Source organism: Rattus norvegicus, chromosome 19 (assembly GCF_021556685.1).
Source record: "Rattus norvegicus strain SHRSP/BbbUtx chromosome 19, alternate assembly SHRSP_T2T, whole genome shotgun sequence".
NCBI classification, from domain to species: Eukaryota; Metazoa; Chordata; class Mammalia; order Rodentia; family Muridae; genus Rattus; species Rattus norvegicus.
Window position 1 is genome coordinate 21720244 of NC_141552.1, and position 22919 is coordinate 21743162.

The following is a 22919-nucleotide window of genomic DNA, read 5'->3' on the forward strand; positions in this document are numbered from 1 at the left end:
GACAATGTCTATCATCGGTTCAAGGTGTGGCCCAACCAACTTATTATAAAGGAAGATAGTAGTTGGTTGAAAAAGGCAGTAACTTTCTATGAACCATATATTAAGTTTTTATGTATACTAAAATTAACAATGGAAAGAACAGTGGTAGGAGAGGAAGCTAGAGGACAACTGCTGAAAATGCTTGCTTTTGAAAATGCTAATGAAGAGTACAGGAGAGCATTATTACCTAGAAAGGAAACTGGGGATATTAATGCTTATATGAAGGCATGGAAGAGGATATCTTTTCTGAAAATGGAAAGATGCATATTTGGCACATATTGATCCAGATAGAGTTATTAACATACATTGAAATACTCTTGAATATCCTATAGGCACTTTAGCTCAAGATGAGTTGCCTTTAGAATGGATACATATTAAATTTATCTTTAACAAAACATTAACAACATATGAGGAACAAATTTCTTTAATTATTCAGCAAGGCATACAAAGACCTGTTACACTGTGGGGATATGATTGTGCTGCTTTTGTTTTCTCATTAAGCAAAAATAAAGTGGAATATTTAATGCAGACGTCTGAAGTTTTTCAATTAGCCATGATTTCTTACACTAGAAATACTGAATTTCATTTTCCCCATAGTAAATTCTGGGATTGCTTAAGAAAACAAAAAAAATGTGATAAATACACTAATTTCTGTTGATCCATTACCATCTGCCCTTACTGTGTTTACAGATGGCTCTAAGACCAAACATCTAAGACAGATGGCTTATTGGACCAAAGATAAATTTTGGGGACAAGAATCTTCTTTTGGGTCAGTTCAACAAAATGAAGTATTAGAAGTAATTAATGTATTGCTGGATTTTACTCATGATGTAAAAATATTAAAGCCGAGTCAGCTTATGTTGTAGTAGTACAGAATATTGCGACTGCTGTTGTTTCTACATCTAAGCCGATATTAAATGTTATTCTCACATATTAAAGGACTATTGTTATTCTGAAACTCTAGAATATTTATTACAAATATTAGATTACATTCAAGATTGCCAGCATCTTTAACACATGGCAATCATATGGTAGATCAATTAGTGGCATTTGCTACCCCAGAAGAAAACAGTCATAATCATGCCAATACAGGATATTTGCATATTAAATATAAGGTTCCCTATTCTGAAGCCAAACAAATTATTGCTAATTGTCGTATTTGTGAGCCTTCACTTATAAAATGTATTCCATCTGAAATTAATCCCAGAAGAATGCAACCTAATACATCGTGGCAGATGGATGGAACCCATATTTCTGAGTTTGGTCGCCTTTCATATACACATGTAAGCATAGATAATTTTTCAAAATTTGTATGGGCTACACCATTGCCAGGAGTACGCACTGCTCATGTTATACAGCATCTATTGGAAACTTCTGCTGTTATGGGACCGCCTTCTAAAATTAAAACTGATTATGGACCAACATATATTTCTTATCAATTTAAACAATTTTGTCGGCTCTTCCAGGAAAATGGCGACTCCTGCACGTGCTCCAGAGTTGCGGCCCCCACGAAACCTGCGACCACCATGGGCCCTGCTGGGGAACCCTGCCTGCGGGGCCAGCCTCAGCCCATGCACAATGTGCTCCCTGCCCTGAGGCTTCGAGCCCCCAGTTCCTGAGGACGTGGGGCGGCAGAGTTTGGCTGAGCTGCAGGAGAGGTTGAGGCGCCAGGAGAGACTTTTGCGCAAAGAAAAATTCATTTGCAAATTGCCCGACAAAGGTAAAAAGATCTCAGACACCACTGCCAAACTGAAAGCTGCCATTTCAGAAAGTGAAGAGGTCAGAGGGAGAACTGAACTACTTCATCCTGTTAGTGTTGACTGTAAGCTAAGGCATAAAGCAACCACAAGAGTTGATACCGACATAGACAAGGCCCAGAATTCTGACCTGATGCTTGATACTTCATCATTAGTTCCTGAATGTTCGTCAGTAGACATTGAATCATCTAAAACAACCTCAGAAACTCAGGGACCTACACAGCTCACTCACAAAGGCAATGAAGAGACTTTGGAGACTGGCTGCACAGTGAGTACCAGCCCGTCTGTCCGCATCACAGCCCAGGCTCCCCCATCTTAAGTTAATGAACAACTCCCCCAGCATTCAAGTCAAGTGGAAGAGGTTTCCAGCAGCGTCGACAGTCTGTTTATCACTAAATTGCAAAAGATCACAACTGCAGACCAGACTGAACCCTCAGAAGAAAACACCAGCACTGAGAACTTTCCAGAACTGCAGAGTGAGACTCCTAAGAAGCCTCATTACATGACAGTGATAGAACTGCGAGCTAGAAACCCAGTGCCCCCTCCTCATAAGTTTAAGACCAATGTGTTACCCACACAACAGAGTGACTCACCAAGTCATTGTCAGAGGGTTCAGTCTCCTGCTTCCTCAGAAGAGCAGCTATGCAGGGCTAGGCAGCATCTTGATGATGTCACAGCAGCTCACCTTCTTCTGCTCCACCCCCTGCCTGCACAGCTGCTCTCCATAGAAGAGTCACTGGCTTTGCAGAAAGAGCAGAAGCAGAATTATGAGAAGATGCGGGCAAAGCTCGCAGCACAGAAACTAGCTGAGAGACTGAATATTACAATGCAGAGCTACAATCCAGAAGGGGAGTCTTCAGGGAGATACCGAGAAGTGAGGGATGAAGATGATGCCCAGTCCTCGGATGAATGCTGAAAATGAGCGCTGGGAGATCCCGGGAGTTGACTGTTGAGCTTACATTGTCTCATCCAACTTCCAAACAAGTACCAAGACAGTGTCAGACCTTGTTGAGGTACAGCAGTTGAAGTTACACAAAGGTAGCTACAAAATAAGAACCCAGTTTGTCTTTCAGAAGATGATCTTCACATGCTTGAACAGTTCAATATTTGAACATTGTGTTTGGCCGTATTGTGTTACAGCTTTGCAGTATATTATGCATTGGTCTGACATTTTAGTGTGAGTAGAACACATGTTTTCTTTAAGATATCTGCTTTTTCCTTCTTCGTATTCTTATCAGATAGCACTGCTTGCACCCCTTCTGGTGAAATATTTTGTTATTCCAGGCACCAAAAGTGAATTAGGAAGGCCTGGTCCCCTCACTCAAGAAATGAGGGGAGCAGTCTAAAGAATGGTACGCATGCTTGCATGGACACGTTCCTGAGACGCTGGATGTGAAATGCCGCATACAACACTTGGGAACCACCACCACTGTGTCTGCTGCTCTGTCCTCTCTTGGGGTGACTGCTGTCACCTGTGATGAGGTTAAGGAGCACTTGAAGAAGTGCTGGGTGGGGAGGGTCTTCTGACCCGGTATGGGGAGCTGCTCCTGGCTGCCCTAGGCTTGAACTCATTGCCATCTGGGATGATAGGTCCCTGTACAGGACACTCGTGATTGGTAAGGAAACCGGTGTTTTTCTAAGAGTTACAGTTGAATTGTCAGTATATTGCTTTTTTTCCTTGTTAAACCCACAGAGGTGTTTACAGGCTGCAGAAACCTCAGTCCTGTATGTGCACATTTGTGCTTTTTAAAATGATTATATGATCATTTCCAGCAAAGATAACAATGTTACCATAAGCCTTTGTCTATTATGTGGAACTTGTAAAGGAGAAATAAAATACCAATCAGAGCAAAAAAAAAAAAACCATTTTGTCAATGATATCATATTGTACATATTACTGGTATAGAATGCCATCCACAAGGACAAGCTTTTGTTGAAAGAGTTCACCATACCCTGAAATGACAAATTATAAAATTAAAAAGGAGGAAAAGAGATGACCTTACACAGCCTGAATGGAGTTGGCATACCAGTCCCAGAGTAATATTGGCATAAGCATTATTTTTTATTACTCTTCTTAATTTACCACAAGGTGAAGTTATATGCAGAGCAGATAGACACTTTATTGGACTTCTCCCTGAAGGCATGGAACAGACAATATGGATAAAAATTGCCCGAGATGCTGATTGACAGGAAGGGACTTTACTGTATGTAGGGGAGAGGATTTTGTCTCCTTACAGGATGGGAGACTATTCTGGTTACCCAGGAGACGGATCCAAGCACAGAATGATAAGAACCGCTCCCTACCCTCAGAAGAATCCAGTTAAACCAGCTACATTCTCTCCTGATGGATGTTCTCCGGAGATGAAGGAGGTGTCCTCCATTACTGAGGCCCTGGCTTCTCTTAGTGTCGCCAAACGACAACGGAGAAGGATCGATGCAGTGACAACCCCATTACCTAGGTGAGGCGATTAAGCACTGAAAGGAAAACTATGTTGTCTCCTACAGGAAAGTCCTTTACTGCTGAGCACGTATTGTTAGCAGTGTGTGCTTTACTCACGGTTTCTTCTGTTGTGGCCAATGCGAGTTATCAGGCTTATATTCCTTGTCCACCTTTATTTGAACCTGCTACTTGGCGGGGAAACAGATGTGGTTTTATACACCACCCCAAGCATTTTGTCATCTCTTTGGAATAATTTGACCTTTTGAATAGACGTGATGGAGCTTTGTATAATTTTCCTTATGCTGGATTAAAGATGCCTTTGTGTTTAGGAAAGAGACCAGGCCTACAAATGGGTTATTAAAATTGGCGATTACCAGGAAAAATTGTTACAGTCTCCAGGATTGACAGCTTGGTCTATAACCAAAATTGGAATAACATTACATTTGTTAGCGAGCCAGTATATCCTATTTGTGCTTGGTTTACTTATGTAGGCTTAAAATATCTCCCATGCAATTGGAAATACTGCCCTGGCATGTTTCGAAAAATTATTCAAGATAAATGAATAAATTGGGGTCCTTATGGCCAATTATTAATACATGTTCAGAATGGAATGTTACCACTTGTGATTTGTCAAATGTTACCAGGATGAACTGAGAGGAGAATGAACGCCTTAATGGATGCTTGCTGATGGAGTGTGGAGATGGAGGCATTGCTGATAACCGACTGGCCTCTGTGGAAGATCCTACTGTGTTTCAAGCTCATTTGTGGAAGACTGTCACTGCATTAAAAGAAGCTGTGCTTGCTAATGGAAGCTTTTCTGGGACTGCTCAATCTGCCTCTCAGTATAATTTTACAACATTTAAGAAAGAAAAGGTTACTACTTGTATTCCTATGCCATATTTCTTTTTAATAGGTAGATTTAATTTTGCTAATGGATTTGCTTGTACTAATTGTCATTAGTATTCATGTATTAATTCATCTATTTAGTTTAATATAAATCAATATTCTATTATGATATTCAGCAAAAAATATATGTATGGATGCCTGTTAATTTGAGACATCATTGGTCTCAAGATCCTCTTAATTATATGATTATTGATTTTTTTAATAATCTGCTGAGGAACAGTAAAAGAATTATTGGAGTTTGTACCTACTATTTTAAGTCTTATTTCTTTTGCTACTTTGGCAGCCATTTCCAGCATAGCATTAAAAACATCTATTGAGACAAAGCATTTTGTTGAAGACTGGCATAAAGATTCACATGAGTTATGGATAGAGCAAACTAAAACTGATACTAGACTTCAACATCAAGTAGATGTTTCAAAACAAACAGTAGAATGGTTGGGTCGAAAGAAGTTATTCATTGAAAAATATGAGGATTTAAGATATGATTGAAATCCTACTACTTTTGTGTTAATAAATATATGGATAATGATACAGAACATGATTGGAAGTTAATTCAAGCCCATTTGGAAGGTAATGAAAGTGCTACAAAAGTAATTAATGCCTTGAAATACGATGCTCGAATGTCTTTTGGTAAACAGCTAGAAGATACTACCCCTATGTAAATAGCTAAATTATTGGATGATCAATTGACAGGATTAGATCCCAAGGCTTGGCTTCAAAGGATTTTCCATAGCTTGGGAGGAGCTAGTTTTGCCATAATCTTATGTACATTATGTATTATGTTGCTTTATTTTTACATGATTAAACCCCTACAAAGACTTTTGCTATGTTATGGAAAGTGTATCTTTTAAAACAAAAGAAAAAAGGAGGAATTGTTAAGACATAGAGATGCAGCTCCCAGGCAGGGTCAAGAAAGGCCTGGTGACAGATACAAGTAGGGGCTGGAATTCCACCCTGGAGAAGAAAATGTTTTCCTCACTTGGCCTTAAGCTATCTTCTTCTGTGTCCTGTTTCTGTGGAAGTGGTTCTAACGCTCTCTCGGTAATGGTGAGTATATTTTGATTATAATAAGATAGGTGATTTGTTATATGAATATTTTGAGAAGAAGCCTTTGTTTATTCGTATTTCTTTGTTTAGTCTTCCCTCAGTTGTTCCTGGTATCCTGGGAATAATGATCTTATGGTATCTTGACAAAATGAAAATTGTAGTTATTCATATTCCCAGCTACATAGGGATTAATAAAGCTTGCAACTGTGTGCAGTTGCTTCTGCCTTTGCTCTGCACCCCCTGTGTCCTGGGGGTATGCAACCATACCCAGGGCCCCCAATTCACTAGACATTGACAGTGGGTCACCCCACAAAACACAGAAGCATCTACCTTAGTCAAAAATGGATATTTTATTGAATGCACACACTAACACTGATTGATCACATCCATGTAACTACTGAAGCTTTTTCTGCTCTCTGTAGCGGTGATGACGTCAAAATCTTACTGAAAACCATGCACACCCGGTTTAGGTTGTATTAAAGTAGCCCACGATTTCAGTGCTCCCTGCAAGGTGCCATGAGACAGCAGTAGCATGAGTCTGCATGCACCTCGACAGGTTTCACTAGGGACTACACACACACACACTTTACTGACATGGTGCACATTCTTTGCACACAAGGAAGAAAGTGAGCAGTAATGAAAACACACCAATCATGGAATTGATGGAGGGAGCTGTGGGGAAGCTGGGGCTTAGAGGTACTTAAAGGCCCTATGCAGGCTCTCCTTTTGTTGGAGGAGAAACTTCAACTGCAATGTGGTTCTTTATTTTCTTTCTCTAAAGCACAGAGGGCTAGGGTGAAACATAGGGCTTTGAGCATGTTTGGCAAGTACAGTCACAATGAATTAAATCCTAGGGCTGGAACCTATTAATCTTCTACAAAATTACAGAGCAGCCTGGATGAAGACTCATAGCTGAAAAGGTGGACATCTCAAGACAGGCACTGACAATGGCTGACAGACTTGACTGAAGACTGGAAATGTTTTGCTATCTCACAGGAAAAGAAGGCCCCTCCTACAACACTGTACTCTAAGGACAGTTTATTCAGGTTAGGATGACATGAACTATTGTCTCAGGTCACAGATGTCAGTACAAAGTATCCAAGGTATTGTATGCCAATGGTAGCATCAACAGAACAAAGCACACAGTGTCATGAAGACATAAATTATGAGTTTGTGTAGAAAGACCCAGGCCTCATCCAGGTTCTTAGTAACTGAGAACCTCAAACACAGTAGTGATGTGATAGTGTGGGGGTGAATCTAGTTACAACTTGTTTCTATTGTGACACAGATGACTCTTTTTGTGTCATGGGCAGCTTATAATGAATGACTAGACCTAAGCATGAGAATAACCAAATACTACATTGCTTCCCTAGCTGCTGAGCTTTAAAAAGCCCTGGGGAGACAGCAAGCTTTTGTGGACATTCTGGATTATTCCTTCTGTACTTTAACTCTCTGAGTCACCTGCACTCTCAGTAAGTTAATTCAATTCCATAAATTGGAAATCTGTCACCTGGAAAAAATACATTCTCAATACGATCCCAGATTGGCCATGGAAAAAGGGTAGCTTGAACTGCCCAACCTAGGTTCTGGGCCTGCACAGGCCTGCTCTCAAAAAGAAACCTGTGTTCACAGCTATAGGCAGCATTCACTATGTATGCTCTTGAGGTTCCTCCCTAAACTGCTTGGATTAAAATAATTTTCATGCTAACAATCAAAACACTCATTATGCCAATCTGGCCAACAGGAAGCTAATTTCTATTCTGTATTTTGTCAGATGTGCATAATACATATGGTCATCATTGATAACAGGTGAAAGATCTGCTCTAATATGGACACTAAGTGGTGCTGGAGGATGATCCTGCCCACAATGAGCAGTGGGAACACCAGAGCCCTGTAGGGATGCCTGGCAAGCTAACACATTGAGCACGCACAGCTCAGTAAGTTCCCTGTGAACACACATCTCCTGAGATCTGTCTATTTGATTGGAGGTGATCCTGTCCACCTAATACAGTACATGATGTGGAATAACAAAAGCCACCTGCAGGAGCTGTGGCGATGACTCACAGGATAGAGCATCTGCTGCTCTCTCAGAAGAACCATATGGACCCTAACAATTGAGTAAAGCATGTCAGTGATTACATCATAGAGTGTGTGTCTGAGAAACAGCCACATTATCCACACAAAAGACACTGTCACACTGGGTACCCCTTGGTGACTTTGAATTCACTTATTAGCCCAGTATCCATGGAACATGCAGAGATCCATCTCCAGCTGTCAGTTCTAAGTCCACAGGAGGGGACAGAACCCTTTAATAAGAATGATGGTCTTAAGAGTCAAGAGATAGAATTCAATATTTATTCATAAGGAATTCATTTTTACAACAAAACAAGATTAAAACAAATAAATTAAAATATTTAAAAGTATGTGAAAAGATAAAAACAGTAACAAGAACATATAAATATGAAACAACAAAAAGAAAATTTCAATTAAAATCATAACAAAAATATTTCTAAACAGCACATTCTTAAGGAACATTTAGAAGCACAGATGTATTGCTGTTTCTCCTCTTGCACACATAATGAAAGGCTGTCCCCCAAGTTGTCTCTCAGGTGCTGTTTTCTGAGAAGAAAGTAAGACCTCAATCAGTTTGGCTGGCTTAGTGTTATATAAATTTAGGGTCTCTAAGCAATGACAAATTAACTCTGAGGAAGAATACTCATCCAAAAAATTTGTTACCATTCAGGATGTTTGTCATCAGGGACTCCTGAGAAAGCAACTTATTCTTCAGGAAGCTCTCTTACTGGGGTGTGTCCAATTCCAGCTCTCTTGCACTTTCTGAGACCTGGGAGAGGAAGGCAGTTTTTCAGACACTGATTTGGTGGTGAAATGCAAGGCAGATGTCGGAAGGCTGCCTTCTACCACCTCAGTTCTATTGGACAGTCGACATGGACCTTTTAACTGATATAATGGTTGCTAACTCTTTGGGAAGGGCAAAATCTCCAGAGAGCCTCAAAGTAATGTGAGCTGCCAATATGGGACCCAGACTTATACCAGTGCAAACCAAGGACAGGGCAATGGAAGGAACCTCATTGGGTTGCAGGAAGAAAGGAGATGTCCATATGTCACCAAGGTTAAAACCAATGACAAGTTCTAATTTGACATTTGCACTTTGTTCTTATCCCGCAAAGGTGCTTCCTACACAAGAAGTCACATGACCACAGAGTGTCATTTGTCAAAGAACCAAGAACTTGTTCAAAACTCTACAGAGCATCCAATCTATCACGTGGATATGCAATAATGAGGTATGTTATTAATCTGTCACCATTTCTATACTGCAGCTTCAAAAAGAGCAGACAAATATACTTGCAAAATAATTCAGTTTCTGAAAAGTGGTTGGCTCTCCAGAATACTTGTGCATAGGCAGAGCAATGAACAATTCCACTACATGAGGAGGTTGGCTGGTTGTGAGTGTAAATTAGAAAGGTGGTAGGAGAGAGCAAAGATGTATCAAATTGGCAAACTTTATCAGATATTTTTAAGCTAACACAGCTGCTCATCCCTACCAGATGATGCTGGGTCTGGACGTTGCTGGTCTTTATCTTTCTTGTTGAAGTCAACCAAATATTTCTGGTTCAGTGCACAATCAAGATGTACCTCCTTGCTCTCCTGCTTCAGTGGGACCAACTTCTTCCTACATGTGTTCTCCATCAGGAGCTGGCTGAGCAGGTTTCTGGAAATACAGTCTGCATAGTAAGATCATGCTGCCCCTTTCTCCCATTCCTACTCGTAAGTCCCACTAAGTCTACCAGGTCCCAGATACCCATGAAGACTTAATAGAATTCATTTCGATACATATAAGGCTGCTGCACAAACCACAAAGAATAAATTCCGGGAAGAATAAATTGTTTGTTTGGCCCGAGCACCAATTAGTGTCCACATCTCTCAAAAAGAACATGGATCTACAACTATCCATGAAAGCCTAATGCATGGGGGCAACATCAATTAGTAGTGGGCCAACACCCTCAAAGGAGGTCAGTAGAACCAAGAGAAGGTCATGCTAACCATGTGGTCTACACACTGAGTTTTGTAAAACCTGGTATGACACCATAGGTCCAGGTCAGCCTAATAACCTTCTGCTAACTTCAATCAGTGCTGTTCTATCTAGAGCCTTCTGAAGATGCCTAGACAATCCTGGGATGAGTAACAGTATTTTATGGAACTGAAAACTGAGTCCTAATGACCCTGGCACACTGATGTGTAAACAACACAAGAGATAGAACCAGAGCTGAAGACCGTCCAATCCAGAACAAAGAAAGTCAGAAATGGCCATTCCACAGGTGATAGCCTTTCTGACCAGGACTTACCTAGAGAAGGTAATCTCCTTCTTCAGCTTATGGCTGTTCTCATGGATCTCAGTGTTCTCCATCTCTAAGTTGTGCAGAATTGACATGACCGCCTCCTCCATTCTCTCCAGGTCTTCATAATATGGATTTGGCCTGAAGTGTGGCCTGGCCCCAAATGATAGAATACAATGAACATCGGCATTTAGGAATATATGAACTCAGGGTGGGTCCTGTACTACCCCAGCCCTGGAAGGACACCTTCTGAATTCTACATATTGGATCTTCTTCAGCTTCAGAAACGTGTTTTTCTGCGTCCAGGACACCAGAATCTCGGCATCCAGATGGAGGCTTCCCTGGCTCCCTTTGTTCAATCAAGAGGAAATCTGCAGTCAAGCCAGTTAAGCTATCAAGAGCCTAGGCCACACCTCTCCATGCTCCCCCACCCAACACAGCCAGAAACCGGTGATTTCTTTTCTCCTGTTTTGATAACAGACCATATATCAACACAAAATTATAATCTGCACAAGGAATACAAATAAACAGACAAACGTGGCCACATAGGCAAAGAACTGTGCTGTTGACAGTGGGGCTCCCAGAACAAAGCATTCACATCACCATGAATGTGTTACAGGTAAATAATCAGGCCAAGACATAGACCCCTAGATTCCAAGTGTGGAGGGAAATATAAACATATAAAAGTTGTCCATATGCATTTGGATGTATGCACATACAGACTCACAGACGGAAAAATACCCACAAAAAAAGAGAAATGTAAAAACAGAGTCAGAGAAAGAGAAAGAGAAATATGGAAACAGAGAGTACTGTGAAAACCAGGAGAAATGCATCCACCATTGCTGTCTCAGAGGGCAAGACACACAGACAATAACAAACAGGCCTGAGCCTGAGACCTTGTAGTCAAGCATTGAGATGAACAGTTTGGTACCAGGCCCCTCAGGCTGCTGCCTGGATCTTCCAGCACTCAGTCCCCTGCCTAGCAAGTACAGAGACTCACCGTAAACTCACTGCAATTACAATCTTGCAAAGCCACCATCTGTCAAGGGCTTTGCAAATGCACACTAGACACTCACTCTCCCTGACTTTATCCCCGAATTCTTCATTCAGACCACAAGATCTGCTTTTCAATAAATGGAAGCAGATGAGTCCATTTTCCATCTCGCTCCTCAGGAAGGGTCAAGGTTCTGAATCTCCTCTATATGGGAGGTGAGGTTTAGCACAGGGTGGTTAGGGAGGCACAGCTTTCTAGAACCCAAAACCTTAATAGGATAAGATGAAGGTGACCTTGCAGACCCAGGAATGAAACAAGAGCATTTGGAGCGATTCATACCTGTTCTTCATGGATCTCTCTGTCAGAAACCTCAGGCGATCTCTCAGGTCATTTCTCTCCTCGGTAATGAGCTGCAGCTCTTCAATCAGCCTCTCCTTTTCCGTCTTGGCCTGATTCACGCTTAGTTCAGTGCCAGGGGATGATGTTTCTCTCCCAGCGTCTGTAGGTAGAAGAACACAAGTGAACCTGCATGGGGAGAATGCATAGAGTGTACATAGACCACAGTGAGGCCTAAACAGGAGAACAAGCCTGGAACCCAGTGTCACTGCTAGGCGATTGGTCTATGCTTAAGAGGCCTCCTCAGTGGATCTCAGTTTTCCCACTACTCTATAGAGACCAAGAGATGTAAGCAGCCAGGTGTTCCCTATGCCGGACATCACGTACTCACATGTACCACGGAGATGGCTACTCCAGGATTATCATCATCTGAACAGGGTACAGCTTGGTTTCCTCACCCCTGTGGTTTCAGAACTCAGATGATAAATTCACCACCCACAAGACTTGAGTGATTGGAGACACTCAGATGTCCTACCCTGATAGTCTAGGCCAACAACTTTGGATAAAAACACATTTCCATGGAGGACATGGTCAACAGACTTATCAGTTCCCCTATTTGAAATACCAAATGCCCGAGAAGTTCCAGTAGGTTACAGGCTGAATCTTGGTCCACATGTTCCAAACAGTTTTGGTATTTTAGAAACATGTTTGTAACACACAACCTCTAATATATAAAGCTAACGATGACCCTTCCAGTTAGAAGAAATCAGAGGAGGTCTAAGAACATAAGGTTATTGCCTGGAGCACAATTCTCCCCCTGTTCCTACTGTCAGATATCCACTGTATTTAAAGAAGCAATGATAGTGAAATACATTGCTGCCCTGTCTAAACTCAGAAAAGGTGGACCCTCCATGACTCCTGATGGTGTTATTATACAATGTAACATAACAAATGCACTGTAAAAGTAAAGACCAGAACTTCACAGTATAATAGCATTGGCCTTACCATAGCCTCCCAGTGGAGATGGGGAAACTAAAGGTCTGAAATCCTGACTTTCAGGAATTGTGATATTCATGGAAATTCAATTCCTTTTCAGATGCTCCAGTTGTTGTGGCCCATTGCTAGAAAGGTCAGCATAAGCCTGCAGCCCCCCTGGCAGGAAGCTCAAAATACACTGCCCAGAACTTACTCAACATTCCCCAGAAGTGCTGTCTTTGTCCATCATTACTTTGAGACGAAAGGCTAGACTCCTTCACTTTAGTCTCTCCAGAATCGACATTCCCCCTCCCAAAACGCTTGCGAAGACGGGAAAACATGTCTTAGCTTGTAACCGCCAGACTCAGACTGAGAGAAACTAGGGCACTGGTTGTCACTACAACACTGGTGACATCACAGAGGATGCCAGAACTCTCTAGGAGACAATAGAATGTCCAAGAAGGGACAGCTGATGTCATGGGGAGCAGACTTTGCCTCCCTGCTAATGTTCTCCCTGTACTGAGCATAAGCAGAGGTGCCCTTTCCAGGAGACTTTCCTGGGGCAGAGCCACTGAGCATCTCCTGCTTCCAAAGCCAAATTTTCCTCAAGGCTTGATTATAAAAACCTTAGTAATTCCTATGCATCTAAATGAATGTTTCCTTTCAAATCTTTCCCAAAAAATGTCTCACTAACTCAAATTGTCCACATTCACCAATGTTAGCCATTAAAACGTCCTGAGATTTCACACCAGCTTGAATATGCAGTCAAAAGTTCTCCTGTCTCATTATGTACAGGTGCTTTATATCACATCAGAAATAGTCTGCATGGTAGGTTACAACATGCGTGTGTGTTAGGGGAACACTCATGAAGTCATGTGCTTAACAATCTTCAATTGCCAGAATATTCCTTAGGAGAAAGAGTTGAAATCTTTATGGTGCTAGGAAAAGTGTGGAGACCAGTTGGCAGAGGAAAGTGCAATATTGGAGCCACCAGTGAAGGGAACCTCATGCTAATCAGAACTGACTGCCATATAACACTTCCTACAATCTTCATATGAGAAGCTTGAGATTTTTGACTGACTTTTTCTTTTTCTTTCTTATGTTTTGCTATATAAGTTGAGAGAAAGAGATAGGGCTCATGCTGCTTGTGGGGTTCTTGTCTCTGCACCAATGTCGCCAAAGGAGCGCTGCTCACAGGCCTGAGTAAGATATACCATGAGCTTCTATCAGAAAAATAAAATAGTCAAGAGATATAGGGGGTGCACATAAACGTCTAAAATGAGGCTATAAACATGATTAAGTGGATAGAGCAAGGTCCCAGCACCTGTACACTGGGAAATGGCCACCCCACCAAACACAAAAGCATCTATCATAGTAAAAAATGAATACTTTATAGAATGCACACACTAACACTGATTGATCTCCTCCTTAGTTCAAATTTTGGGGGCAAATTCATGGCCCTAACTATCTTTCTCTCAACTTATATAGCAAAAAATAATTAAGAAAGAGAAAAGAAAAAGTCAAAACAAAAAGCTCAAGCTTCTCATATGAGGATTGCAGGAAGTGTTATATGGGAGTCAGTTTTGATTAGACCATTTTAGATAGAACAGTGCATAGTGACCCTTAATGTGCTGGGCCCTATATAAAGATCTTTGCAATATTGGAATTTTAACAAACCTCATCCAGAACATACAGAAGAGGCAAGGATGTGATCACCATGTCCTTGCTCTCTATCAGGGTATTTTTCTGCGTCCTTGATTGTCAAGCATATAACAGCAACAATCTGAAATAGCTGGTAGACACTGAGAATCGTGGGTGAAACTATAGTTGTGGGTTACACACCTCAACTGTCAAAGGCCAATGCTGTACTCACAGTCCTTGGAGGCCACTCTTGTAAGCCTATGTATTGAAAAGTGGAAGGAGGTTTATCTGAGCTTAAAGTGCATCTGGCCAGCTAGGTAGAGGGCAACTTGTGATACTTGAGACCCGTCTAAAACCAGCACAGAAACCCACACTTCTTTCCAAGCATCATCTACAAATTCTCGATTATTTACCATTCTCTCCCTACCAGTTTTTCAGTTTTGAATGGTAGAAAAAAACTGGAACTGATCTTTCTATTCTAAGGACATTGATCTCTATTTCCTTAGGTCCACATTAAGAGTGCATACAAATGGATATCACCATCTGAACATCTTAGTATTATCTACTCTGTATATGTAGCATAATACTGTGCCTATGACAGTCTCAAGATTCCTTGAGTGTTGTTGCCCCATCAAGAAGTGTGAAGAACTGAGGCCAATCCTCAGGGATCCTTTCGAGGGATTAGAAGAAAGCCATCAGAGATACTCCACTCCTTTGTCCTTAGATTAAATCAAGTTGACACAATGTGAACCTGGTGGGCTATTTAACCATGCATCTTTCTCCCAATCCCTCTTTTCTGAGTTCAGTCCATGGCAGAATTCGTTCCCCACCATCCTAGATATTTCTTGGTATATTTCCACTAGAGCCAGGTTTCTTTTTTTTTTTTTAATTGGAATTAGTTGTAGTCAATCAACTGCTGCCGCATGTAAGAAATGATTAGTATCTATTGTAACTTACCACACTGTATTTGTGTATACAAGTACATTATTGGCAATCCAGCATTATTGAGGAATTGGAAACCAGCGCTTTGGCCTTGCCTTTCTGTGCCTAGTCCTGGCTCACAGGCAGAAGGGGGCAGACCTTGAGTTCCTCTTCAGGGACAGAGTGATGTTGAAAGGGCTCTGAGCAGGCAGAGCAACACAGTTGAGGCAGCTCCTTTCAGTTATCAAACACATCATCTCCTTCCCATCTTAAGGGCTACTGCTGAGGTCTTGCCCCCATAGCTACCTTAACAGCAGCGAATTTGTTACACAGCAGCCACTCTTTCCTATTGTGCTGTAATATGCCTCCACATCATGGATGCCAAGAAACAAACTAACAAAAGAAAAACAAAAAAAACCTGACACTGAACTGTGTGGTGCTGGTCACATACCCTGTTTTGTTCTCTATGTTATGAGGTTTGTTATTATTAACAAATTCCCCAACTATAAGCTTCACATAGGACCCATGAGATTCAAGGAAAATAGGAACAATTATGAGGAAAATGGCCTGAGTCAGGGACATAGACAGCAGCATCCAGCACTTGTGCGTGAGCCCACGTGGATCTTGCAATGAGCTGGCCCTCAATGTCCAGGACACAGTTGTGAGCTGTTGTTCTGGTTGAACTGTATTGGTGTGTGCATTCAATGAACTACACCTATTTAAATGAATTCAGTGTTGGTGTGGTTTGAATCCAGACCCCTTGACACCAAATCTTCCCTTTGGCAGCATTTAGGAGAAGAAGCTAAGGTCAGGAGAGGTGACATCTTGCCATAAGTTATGTGACAAGAGGGATGGTGAAATGATCCCTTGTGACAAGAATCAAGGTTTCCTCTGTGGTACTTAGGTCTATACTGGTCCTGTGCAACAGCTTCAATAACCCATTTCTGATTTCCCTTGGGATTCCCGTGATGATGCACTCAGTCAGGATTGGAAACAACCAAAATGGTAGTCAAAGTGCTTGATTTAAAAAATGTAGGGAACACTGCAAACTCATGTTTCAGGATATTTGATTACATTGTAAGCCCCAAGATTTGTTATTTACTTAAAAAAATGTACGTCTGGTGGTGTAGGTCAGCACTAACACAGACATTTACCTCTAGAGCTTGGTGGTTTTTATTGATAGAGAAATTGCATAGAATCGCCATAGGGACCTGTGTCTTAGGTCTGTTTCCCTAGTATATCCTCTATATCTATCATGATGGTGATCATGTTTCTGGCTAAATGTATGTGTGTTTACTGGGGAAATGAGTTTAGTGACGTGCAAATATTATTTAAACCTATGTATTAAATGTTGTCATTTTGTTAATTTTTGTGGTTTTTATTGGATTCTTTTGATTGACTGTCGTAGTTTTATTAAATCATTTCCTGTTTTCTCTAATAGTTTATGCTTCCCGTCAAGCTAAAGTATTCCTTTTAGGATCCTCTACAGAGCTGTCTTACTGGTTATACATATTGTGTTAAATTTATTTTTAGTGTGCATTAGTCAGCACAGTAGCTGGGCAGCTGCCTGCCCTCCATGGTATCAGATCTACTTTCCAAACACTAACGCTCAACTCTTACTGACTGTGTAGCATCTTGGCTGCTCTTTGTTCCCCTTGGACAGCCCTCAGGACCAGGCTCTCCTCTCCCTTAACCATGGCTGCTGTCCTCTTCCTCTCTCCTCTCCATCACACACGTTCTTCCTTTATTCTCTGGCAGCTTCTTCCTCCTTCTTCCCTCCTCAAGATCCTCTCTAGCAAAGCCCTCAAGGCTCACCTCCCCCATCTCTCTGCTCTGCGGCTGTTGGCTGTTGGCTTCTTTATAATCACAGTTAACTGGGAGCAGGGTCAGCGTTTGGGGGTTAACCAGTCTTGAGTTCTACAAATTAGCATTAAATAAAAGCAGAATTAGACTAATACACTACAGGGATTTCTTTAGTTTTGTTTTGGTGTAAGTTTTCTTTTATCTTTTCACTTTCTACTTTATTTTAGGCTATTTTTTTTATTAATTGGTTATTTTATTTATTTATATTTCAAATGTTTTCCTGCTTTCCAGACTGCCCTCATCAAATCTTAAATCCCATTTCTGCTCAGCTTTGCCCATATCACAGTGCTCCCCCACCCACACATATCCATTCCCACCTCACAACTCCAGGATCTCCTTTTGGTGGGGCAACAGGCCTCTGTGTAGTCAATGGCCTCTCCCCACATGGATGCCTCTTAAGTCAGTCCTCTTCTACACAGTTACCTAGAACCATAAACCCATCCTTGTATACACTTTTGCTGGCAGTTTTGTCCCTAGGAACTGGGGGATTGGTGACAGAGGGTCTGGTTAGATATTAAAGACCAATGGTTGCTGCTGTCTCTTCTTTTTCTGGTTGTAGGTGAAATTATGTTTGGGTGCTTCTCTTCTTATTTTTGAAATTATTGTGAGGTGATTAATTTCTTGTTTTTTCTTGGGTATAGTTTAGCTCATTGTCTTGGAGTTTTCCTCCTATTATCCTCGGTTATGCTTCTGAGTTTAAATTTGTATTTGTCATAAAATATCTTGGTTTCTCCATTCATGGTGATTGCGAATTATGCTGCGTATAAGAACCTGGGTCTGCATTACATCTGTCCAGGATTTTTTGGCTCTTTCAGTCTCCGTTGAGCAGTCTGGTGTAATTCAGATAGGTCTGAATTCATTTCTTACTAGATATTTATACCTTACCCTGTATAATATTCTTTCTTTTATCTGTGTATTTAGTGTTTTAATTATTATGTGAATGGTGAAATTTTTCTGGTTAAATTAATTTGCGTTCTGTAGGCTTCCTGTACCTTTATGGCCTTTAATTTCTTTACCTTATGGAAGTTTTCTGCTATGATATGTTGAAGATGTTTACTGGACCTATGAACTGGAAATCTCAATTCTCTTCTATATCTCTTATCCTTGTGTTTGGACTTTTAATTGTGTCCTGAAATCCACGGATGTTTGGATTCTATAAACCATACATGTTTATCTGAGATGAGCTTAATTTTGTGCTTTGTTGGTGACCTCCTTTACCCCAACTCTTCCATTTAGTAGCATGTTGGATAATGAGACATGGTCAGCAATGGTGACTTCTTGCCATAAATTATATGAAAATAGGGAGGTGACTTTATGTGCGTCAAGTATCAGTAGTCTTCTGGGTAGTTTTGGTCCCCGGTTGGCTGTATGCAACAGTTTCAAAAGCCCAGGATTGATGTTCTTTGGGATTCCCATGGTGATGCACACAGACATGACAGAAAAAGGCCAGAATACACAGGATAGTACTTGACTTATGTAATAGAGAGAACATTACTAAGTTATGTTACAAAATATTTGATCACACTCTGATCTTCATGAATGTATTATTTCATGAAAAACTATGTGTGGTATAGCATCGCCAGGGCACAGACATTTAATGCAAGAGCTCTTTGTTTACTGTGAACATGGACTTTATTACTGTTCAGCTCACCTACCTCACACCTTTACTGCAAAGCTAAAGGGCACTTAGGTCTAGAGCAGATCAAGGCACAACTTGATAGGAAATGAAGATGACTAGGGCAATGGAAAGTCTTTCAGTGGTAGGATTTTTAAGAAAGCGTGCAGAGGGAGCTACAATGCTCTTCTTCTGGGGGAACAGTGAATTAGGAAGGACGGTTGGGAGCTTTACTTGAATTCAGCATCTGACTCCTGAGAATTCATTGGTAAAATTGATGTCTGGAAATTTGTGTTGTAAAACAACACATTGGCTCTGCAGCTTTTGGCAAGGCCCATGAACAGAGAGATCACACCAGCTCGGAACAATCTGAAAGGAAATCAGGTTTTCTTAAGTCACCTGAGAAGTCCTCAAGGAGAGAGGAATGAATGGGTAGCACCATAAGAGAAGGCTTTAGGATTTCGTATAGTGCTACTCTATATGCCTTGAAAATAGAAGCAGAAAATGAAAAACTAAATGACTTCACAGGAATTAGCTCAATTCTGAGTATGATTATTTCATATTGGTAATTTATACTGGATTCATTTTTTAAAAATTTAACATAAGAGCCTTCTGTTTTAATACTAGGCTGTCTTAGCATCACAAAATCCTTACAAACCCTGCCTGGCGCCCGGCATCTAACACTACTGGGCTAGATATTCTACTTTTACCTTCGTCACCATCGACAGCTTCCATTTAACCAGCAGGGGTCCATGCCAGGCAGACACTGAGCAGGTTGTATGTCCTGTTAATCTCCACAACAACCCAATTCAGCAGAAACACCTCCAATTTACACCTGAAGAAACCACAGCTCAAAGCAAATGAGTATCAGGGTCCCCTCAGTCTCACTGGCTGTCACTTAGACCCACATCCTTCTCTGTACAGGGAAGCCATGGGCCTGATGTGAGCTGTGCAAGCTGACTCCCCTGAGATGATCAATGCTATTCTTGACCCTGGAAGAATTTAAGACAAGGTGACCCACAGACTCCTGGGGTAGATTCTGCCTCTGGGTTCTAGGGTGTGACATGGTATTCCTTGCCATGGGTCTCTACTCACATGAGGAGTCTGCTCCCATGTGTCAACTTCTATGGCAGTGGTTCAAATCCCTCCTAATGATGTAACCCTTTAATGCAGCTCTTCATGCTGTGGTGACTCCCATCACAAAATTATTCCATTGCTACTTCATAACTAATATTGCTACTCTTATAAGTTATAATGTGCAAGGTATCTTATATACAATCTTTTTGAGTGGTTGCTCCCCACAGGTTGAGAAACATTGCTTTATATACTTTTTTTTTGAGAAGCCTTCATCTGAGGAGGACCTGATGCAGGTGTGAGAGCAGAGACACCCTGAAGTAGTGACAAGTTAGCAGGCCCAAGGCTGCTTGCCTTAATGGCAACAGAGATTCCTGGCTGAAGGCACAATCTGAAATCACTGTCCCCAGGACATTTCTTTCTTTTTTTTCTAAGTTTATTTAATACTTAATAATAATTCTTTGGTTTCCGGGCAAACATCCCCCTCCCCCCTCCCCTTCCTTATGGGTGTTCCCCTCCCAACCCTCCCCCATTGCCGCCCTCCCCCCAACCTGTTTTCACAGCTGAGCTAGATCTGAGAAACAGGTGCTTTTAAAGAAGCATGTGACAGTGTCTCCTGCAGGAGAGCTCACTATGCAGGGAAAGTCACACAGGACAGGGAAAAGTGGCTTCCCAACTTCCCCAGGGCACTCAAACCAGGGAGGATTGTTGAATTTGTTCATTGTCTATTGTTATATCCCCCTTTTCATTTCTAATTTTGTCAGTTTTGGTATTGTCTCTCTGGTGTGCAGTTTGTTTCAGGAACAGGTTGTGTGTCTGGTGGATATTCTCAACAAAAAAAAAAAAAAGAAATGAAAAAGGAAACAAAAAAAAAAAGCAAGCAAACAAACCAACAAAGAAACAAAAACCCTACAAACAGCTCGTGGTTCCCTTGACTCTTTGTATTTTTCTCCTTGTTTGTAATTGATTGATTTGATTTGAGCCTTGAATTAATTTCCTGCCATCAAATCCTACCACACACTCTATAAGATGAGGCTTTGCCTCACCTTGGTAAGAGCAACATGTAATAAATGAAGCTTATGCTGTTCTCTGTAGTGGGGATGACATCACAATCTCACTGCAAACCATGCACAGCGCGGTTTAGGCTGTATTAAAGTAGCCCACGATTTCAGTGCTCCCTGCGTGCCATGAGACAGTAGTAACATGAGTCTCCCTGCACCTGGACAGTTTTCACTAGGGACTACACACACACACACACACACACACACAAACGCACACCGCCTTTACTGACATGGTGCACATTCTTTACACACCAAAAATAAAGTGAGCATATATGAAACACATCAATAATGGAATCAATGGAGGGAGTTGTGGGGAAGCTGGGGCTTAGAGTTACTTAAAGGCCCTATGCAGGCTCAACTTTTGTTGGAGGAGAAACTTCAAGTGCAATGTGGTTCTTTATTTTCTTTCTCTCTAAGGAACACAGGGTTAGGGTAGGACCTACAGATTTGAGCATGTCGGGTAAGTACAGGGACACTGAATTAAATCCTAGGGATGGAACACAATTAATCTTCTACAAGATTACAGAGCAGCCTGGATGAAGATTCTCAGGTGAAAATGTGGACATCTCAAGGCAGGCACTGGACAATGGCTGTCAGTCTTGACTGAAGACTGGAAATGGTTTGCTATCTCATAGGAAAAGAAAGCCCCTCTGTCTACACTGTACTCTAAGGACAGTTTATTAGGTTAGGCATGACATGAACTATTGTCTCATGTCACAGATGTCAGTACAAAGTATCCAAGGTGTTGTATGCCAAAGGTAGCATTAACAGAACAAAGCACACAGTGTCATGAAGACATAAATCATGAGTTTGTGTAGCAAGACCCAGTCCTCTTCCAGGTTCTTAGATAGTAACTGAGAACCTCAAATACGGTAGTGATGTGATAGTGTGGGGTGAATCTAGTTACAACTACTTTCTATCATGTCACAGAGGACACTTTTTGTGTCATGGTCAGCTTAAAATGAATGACTAGACCTAAGCATGAGAATAACCAAATACTACATTGCTTCTCTAGCTGCTGAGCTTTTAAAAGCCCTGGGGTGACAGCAAGCTTTTGTGGACATTCTGGATTATTCCTTCTGTACTTTAACTCTCTGAGTCACCTCCACTCTCAGTAAGTTAGTTCAATTCCATGAATTCGAAATCAGTCACTGGAAAAAATACATTCTCAATACGATCCCAGATTGGCCATGGAAAAAGGGTACCTTGAACTGTCCCACCTAGGTTCTGGGCTTCCACAGGCCTGCTCTCCAGAAGAAACCTGTGTTCACAGCTGCAGGCTACATTCACTATGGATGCTCTTGAGGTTCCTCCCTAAATGGCTCAGATTAAAATAATTTTCTTGCTAAAAATCAAAAAACTGATTATGCCAAGCTGGCCTAGAAGAAGCTAGCTTCTTTTCTGTATTTTATCAGTTGTGCACAATACATATGGTCATCATTGATAACAGTTGAAAGATCTGCTCTAATATGGAAACTAAGTGATGCTGGAGGATGATCCTGACCCACAATGAGCAGTGGGAACACCAGAGCCCTGTACGGATGCCTGGCAACCTAACACGTTGAGCACGCACGGCTCAGTAAGTTCCCTGTGAACACACATCTCCTGAGATCTCTCTATTTAATTGGAGGTGATGCTGTCCACCTAATACAGGACCTCATGTGGAATAACAGAAGCCACCTGCAGGAGCTGCGGTGATGACTCACAGGATAGAGCATCTGCTGCTCTCTTAGAAGAACCACATGGACCCTAACAATTGGGTAAAGCATGTCAGTGATTATATCATAAAGTGTGTGCTGAGAAAAAGCCACATTGTCCACACAAAAGACACTGTCACACTGAGTACCCCTTGGTGACTCTGAATTCACTTATTAGCCCAGGCTCCATGGAACATG

General features: G+C 41.4%; 2 protein-coding genes and 1 pseudogene across 5 annotated transcripts in view; 1 reads left to right on the forward strand and 2 right to left on the reverse strand.

The window, feature by feature from the left end:
• The window catches only part of LOC147999092 (uncharacterized), a 127081-nt gene extending 124629 nt beyond the window's left edge, over positions 1-2452 (reverse strand). For all 3 annotated transcript variants that reach the window (XR_015643870.1, XM_087596090.1, XM_087596091.1), the window contains exon 1: positions 2390-2452. The gene's annotated coding sequence lies outside the window, so the exon portion shown is untranslated. The remainder of the gene's footprint in view (positions 1-2389) is intronic.
• LOC147999095 (DNA-directed RNA polymerase II subunit GRINL1A pseudogene) lies at positions 1618-5961 on the forward strand (annotated as a pseudogene). The gene is made up of 2 exons (XR_015643868.1): positions 1618-4255; positions 4881-5961. The product of XR_015643868.1 is annotated as a DNA-directed RNA polymerase II subunit GRINL1A pseudogene (transcript).
• Positions 5962-8530: 2569 nt separating this feature from the next.
• Positions 8531-13215, reverse strand: LOC147999096 (disks large homolog 5-like). The gene is made up of 6 exons (XM_087596080.1): positions 13064-13215; positions 11878-12037; positions 10554-10697; positions 9753-9919; positions 8926-9031; positions 8531-8808 (listed from the first exon to the last, which is right to left on the reverse strand). Exons 1-5 carry the CDS (start codon positions 13188-13190, stop codon positions 8967-8969), a joined length of 663 nt encoding a protein of 220 aa, XP_087452206.1. The 5' UTR covers positions 13191-13215; the 3' UTR covers positions 8531-8808; positions 8926-8966.
• Between the last annotated feature and the right edge of the window lie 9704 nt (positions 13216-22919).

Coding starts and splice junctions, on each gene's coding strand:
- LOC147999096 (XM_087596080.1), bottom strand. CDS start 13,190: ATGTTTTCCCGTCTTCGCAAGCGTTTTGGGAGGGGGAATGTCGATTCT. Junction 10,698..11,877: donor GAGAGATCCATGAAGAACAG/GTATGAATCGCT, acceptor ATTTGGGGCCAG/GCCACACTTCAGGCCAAATC. Junction 9,920..10,553: donor AAGGAGATTACCTTCTCTAG/GTAAGTCCTGGT, acceptor CTGTATTTCCAG/AAACCTGCTCAGCCAGCTCC.